Source organism: Tupaia chinensis, unplaced genomic scaffold, assembly GCF_000334495.1.
Source record: "Tupaia chinensis unplaced genomic scaffold, TupChi_1.0 Scaffold000407_4, whole genome shotgun sequence".
In the NCBI taxonomy this organism is placed as follows: Eukaryota; Metazoa; Chordata; class Mammalia; order Scandentia; family Tupaiidae; genus Tupaia; species Tupaia belangeri.
In genome coordinates, this window is record NW_006159912.1 from 5244782 (window position 1) to 5250551 (window position 5770).

Genomic DNA, 5770 nt, shown 5'->3' on the forward strand with positions numbered 1-5770 from the left:
TGCGGCTTCACCTTGCTGGCCCGGAGGCCACACGTCCGCCCCGGAGAGGGGGTGGGGGGCGCCCGCTGCCGCCTTGGCGCGGGGCCCGGGGGGGCTGCAGGGCCCAGGAGGGCCGGTGGCAGCCTTGGCGCAGGGCTGGGAGGGCCCGCGCAGGACCCGCCACCCTACATCTCTTACTAGATTGTGAGCACAAAGATTATTTGTTTGCCTCTTTGTTTTTAGTGCTTAGTATGGTGTCCATTGAAAATTTGTTGAGTGAATTACTGAATTAGTAACTTTGTCTACTTTATACAGTGTGTTTCTTGATTTTTATTGACTACATATATTGGAAACCAAAAACTTCTAGAAAAATAAGCCTGATTCATATGTTTCAGGAGTAGGATAAAATAGCCTAGGTCCTGTTTTCTTTTCTTTTCTTTTTTTCTTTTTTTTTTTTTTTTTGAGAGATTTTTGCTATAGGGGGCGTTGCCAGACAGAGAGAGACATAGAGACAGAAAGTGAGAAATCACCCCCCAGGGGATGGTCACGCCACAATCCCTTCTCCTCCATTCTCCTCTTGGGATCTTGGGCACGCACGCACACGCACCCGGCGTGAGTTTTACGCCACTGGGTCCGGGACACGAACCACGGTCAACTACTTGGGAGTCCAGCGACATAGCCATTACACTAACTTCTGGTTCCCAGGTCCTGTTTTCTTACTTGACTCTCTGCAACCAGCGGATAGCTGCTACTTTAAATTTTGTTAAATCTCTGACATGATGTTGTAATCATCATTCATTATGAAATTCATCTATAGAATACAGTTTTTAATTTGCATCCTGCTCTTTGGTAATTTCAGGAATGAGGCGGCCCATTCTACTCACGTTTGGTGATAATGTGTGTTACTTTTAGATCTATCCAGATAGTTTCAACCCTTTTTGTATCTTACCTCTTTTTTAGGTACAAGACATCTGCTTCAGCCATGACTGTCGCTGGGTTGTGGTTAGTACCCTCCGGGGGACTTCCCACGTTTTCCCCATCAACCCGTATGGTGGCCAGCCTTGCGTTCGTACACATATGTCACCACGAGTAGTGAATCGCATGAGCCGTTTCCAGAAAAGTGCCGGACTGGAAGAGATTGAACAAGAACTGACATCTAAGCAAGGAGGTCGCTGTAGCCCTGTTCCAGGTCTATCAAGCAGCCCTTCTGGCTCTCCCCTACATGGTAAACCTAACTTTTTCTCTCTCTCTACTGCACTCTTTAGTCTTCTTCCTTTTATCTTAATTTTAAAGATCTAGAATAAAATAAAATGCTTATAGTCCACTTGTATAAAGGCAAAAGTCTTAGGCTTATTTGAGACATTCTTCTTTAGTACGTTGTTTGATAAAATGAAGCCAGTATAGTAACGGTGAGCATTGCCATACTATTTTAAGTCCTTAAGTTTTTCAGTGTTTAAGGGATATTTGATATCATTGTTATGGAATATAAAATTTGAGGGTTTTTTTTTTTTTTTTAGCAGTAGAGAACTGAACCTCATACCTGTGTATCTGAGGACATTCTGTCTTTAATGGGCCGGTACTACATAGTTTTTTAAGAACATTGATTTGGGGAACCAGCAGTTAGTGTAATGGCTATGTCGCTGGATTCCCACGTAGTCGACCGCGGTTCACGTCCTGGACCCGGTGGCTTAAAACTCACGCCGGACGCGTGTGCGTGCGTGCCCAAGATTCTGAGAGGAGAATGGAGGAGAAGGTATTGCGGCGTGATCATCCCCTCTGGGGGGTGATTTCTCGCTTTCTGTCTCTCTGTCTTTCTCTGTCTGGCGAGCGTATGCACCCTGTAACAAAAACCTCTCAAAAAAGAGAAAAGAAAAAAAAAGAAACATTGATTTGTAGGGGCATAGTCATATGTATTTTAAGTACAGCAGCATGTACGTTTCATTTAAAAATATACATCTGTGGAATTTCTACCAAAATGTTTGAGGAAAAACAAAAAAAGACATATTTTAGTAATTTATTTTAGAGGGTATAGTAGTATAACATCCTAGTCAATAAATGGAGTGTTAGGGGCCAGCAGGAGGTGTAGTCTTGTGGCACTGGACTTCCACATGTCGACTCTGGTTTGAGTTCTGGACCTGATGGCTTGAAACTCAGGCCGAGTGTGTGTGTATACGTGCCCAAATTCCTGAGAGGAGGATAGAAGAGAAGGGACTGGGTTTGGTCATCACCCCAGGGGGTGATTTCTCACTTTATCTCTCTCTGTGTCTCTGGTGACATGCCCTGAGTAAAAATCTATCCATAAATAAATAAATAAATGGAACCTTAGCAGAATCCCCTTTTTGTGTCCCTTCTTTGAAACATTTAACTACAATTCTGACTTTTTTTATTCTTATTTTTTTCCCTTATTTTAAAAAATAGTTCTGCTGTTAAGGAAGTACCCTGAAACACTGTCGTGTGCCTTTTACATAAATGGGGTGACATAGTGTGTATGTTTAGCTTCCTAAACGTTATATTCTTGGGATCCTTTCATGTTGTCGTAGGTAGATTCAGTTCATTTCTTCCTATGGTCCTGTACAAATATGCTTGTACTTATTTATCCTCCTTTCTACTACATTTTATCTGCATTCGTGTGCTTTTCAATTTGGGATTATTATATATCATAATGCAATGAAAAAATTTCTATTTGATTCATGTTGTAAGTGTATACTTTTTTTAGTGGAAATTCTGGGTCATAATGAATGTGAATCTTTTTTTTTCCCCAGAGGTTTTGCCATAGGGCGCGTGCGCTCGCCAGAACGACAAAGAGAGACAGAGAGACAAGAAAGCGAGAAATCATCCCCAGGGGGGATGGCCACACCACAATCCCTTCTCCTCTATTCTCCTCTCAGGATTTTGGGCATGCACGCATGCACACGTGCCTGGCATGAGTTTAAGCCACCACATCTGGGACTTGAACTGCAGTTGACTACATGGGAGTCCAGTGACATAGCCATTACTCCCACTGCTGGTCCTGTGAATGTGAATCTTAACTTTGGTAGGTAACACCAAAGTAATTGTACCACTTCATTCCCACCATAATGACCGAAAACTGTTGACATTATGTGACTTTTTCTAGACAATTGTAGATTTTCCTCAAAAGATGACCATTTTAGTTGTTCACTATTGGAGATTTTTAAAGAGAGATTATACTTATCATAGGAAATAATCTTTGTTTTTAAAATTGAGCTAAAATTAGCATGAAATTAAATTAACCATTTGAATATTTCATTTAGGACATATGCATTGTAATGCAATCACTGTCTTTATCTACTTCCAAAATATTTTTCTCACTCCAAAAATCACATTTTGTTTTAAAGAATTATTTAATTTTATTCATCATTATTTTTAACTTAACCAGAAAGCAACAGAGAGAGACAAAGAGAGAGGTGGGAAAGTGAGAAAGCAAGCCACCAGGTCTAGGACTCTTAACTGTGGTTGGCCATGTGGGAGTCTAGCACATTAGCCACTATGCCCCCTGCTAGTCCCAAGTCACATATTCTTCATGCAGTGACTCCCCTTTCACCTTTTCCTGAAGCTCCTAGTAATCACCACTCTACTTTATATCTCTATAGACGCAGGTGTTCTAGATATTTAATATGATACTCTTACAATATGTGACATTTTATTCCTGGTTTCTTTAATTTTTAATAATTTTTTAAATAATGTTTTTGAGATTCATCCACATTATTTTATGTATTAGTACTTCATTCCTTTTTATGGGCTGAATTATATTGTTGTATGAATATACTGTAATTTATCCATTCATTCATTAATGGTCATTTGGGTTGTGTTTCTATCTTTTGGCTATTTTGAATAATGCTCTTATGAATTTGTATGTGCATGCGTTTGTACTTCTTTGCAATTCTTTTGGCTATGTATAGCCATCCTTCTTTGTTTTAGCTTCTGTACCGACCACATTACATGTTCTTTTGTAGTACCTGATCAATTCCAGATGTACACAAGGGGATTTCAAGATGTTTATGGAAAATTGGAATTAAAGTATGAGTTTGTTTTAGTACAAAAACAAAATTAAAATCCATGCAAAGTTTTTAAATAATAAACATTTTCCATAAATTTTTGAAGACTCCTTGTATATTCTATAGGAAATTTTAAGTTAGACTAAAAAATATATAAGTTCATGGTATTTTGAGGAGAGCCTCTGTAACTCAAAAAAGTAGGATCTGTATTTTCTCCTGAGATCAGATTTTATATCTTTCCTCTATTATTTATATAAGAATAGTTGTTATTCATGTGTTTAACTTAACTAGTGACCCACAAACTCCAGGGTTAAAAAGGTTTTAGAATGAGTCCTAGATGAAAATAGTCATTTAAAAATATTTTAAATTAAAAAATAATTTTAAGGGAACCAGCAGTTAGCGTAATGGCTATGTCGCTGGACACCCACGTAGTCGACCGCAGTTCGTGTCCTGGACCCGGTGGCTTAAAACTCACGCCGGGCACGTGTGCATGCGTGCCCAAGATCCCGAGAGGAGAATGGAGGAGAAGGGATTGCGGCGTGACCATCCCCTCTGGGGGGTGATTTCTCGCTTTCTGTCTCTATGTCTCTCTCTGTCTGTCTGGCGAGCGCACGCGCCCTACAGTGAAAATCTCTGCCCCCCCCCAAAAAAAAAGGAAAAAAAATTAATACAAATTTTTGTTAAAAAATTTAAGATTAGTGGACCAGCGGGTGGCATAGTGGTTAAGTTGCTGAACACTCCCACATAGCTGACTACAGTTCAAGTCCTGGACCTGGTGGCTTGCTTTCTCACTTTCTCTCGCTCTCTCTCCCTGTTGTTCTCTTGTCAAATTAAAATAAATGAATGGATAAATAAAATTAAAATGAATAATTCTTAAAAAAATCTTTAAAAAATTTAAGATTAGAAATCTATGAGACATTGATAATTTTGGGCCATTTGGAGGAAATTTTACTTCTCAGTTATTAGGTAGAGTTTTTGGTGTGATTTTTTTTTTTTTTTTTGTATGTTTAGGTGTATAAATATAAACCCCCTGGGGCCAGCAGGTTACATGGTCATTTAGGTGCCACACTCCTGCATGGCCAACCACAATTTGAATTCTGGACTTGGTGGCTTGCAAGTCATGCATGGCACATGGGCATGCTTGCCCCAAGTCCTGAGAGGAGAGGAGAGGTGAAGGCATTGTGGCATGGCCATTCCCCCCAGGAGGTGATTTCTCACTTTCCCACTTTCTGTGCTCTTTGTTGAGTGCACACACTCTATGGCAAACACCAAAAACTAACTAAATAAATTAGGAAGACAAAAATATGGAATTCCAAAAAATATGTATGTATATGTATGCCTCCCTTTTTAAGACTTTTCTCTTCATGTTGATGTTTTTTCTTAAATTTCACCAAGGACTTACTGCATAGAAATTCAGGTTGTACGTGGGACAGCTAGCTCAGTAAGAGAAATATAGCACACGTGTATTAGTAGCAGAATTAAGCAATTAGTAGCAGAATTATAGCAATTACAGGGACCAGCAGTTGGTGTAATGTCTATGTCGCTGGACTCCCATATAGTCAACCATGGTTCGAGTCCCAGACCCGGTGACTTAAACTCATGCTGGGCACATGTGCATGCATGACCAAGATCCCAAGAGGAGAATGGAGAAAGGATTGTGGCATGGCCATCCCCCCTTGGGGGTGATTTCTCACTTTCTGTCTCTCTGTCTCTCTCTGTCATTCAGGCAAGCACATATGTCCTGTAGCAAAAACCTCTCCAAAAAAAAAAAAAAA

General features: G+C 39.9%; 1 protein-coding gene across 2 annotated transcripts in view; it reads left to right on the forward strand.

Annotated features, from left to right (window-relative positions):
• BCAS3 (BCAS3 microtubule associated cell migration factor) overlaps positions 1 to 5770 on the forward strand; it is a 341361-nt gene that overhangs the window by 225896 nt on the left and 109695 nt on the right. For both annotated transcript variants that reach the window (XM_006154459.3, XM_006154460.3), the window contains exon 16: positions 940 to 1204. In XM_006154459.3, the coding sequence (XP_006154521.1) occupies positions 940 to 1204 (265 nt within the window). The remainder of the gene's footprint in view (positions 1 to 939; positions 1205 to 5770) is intronic.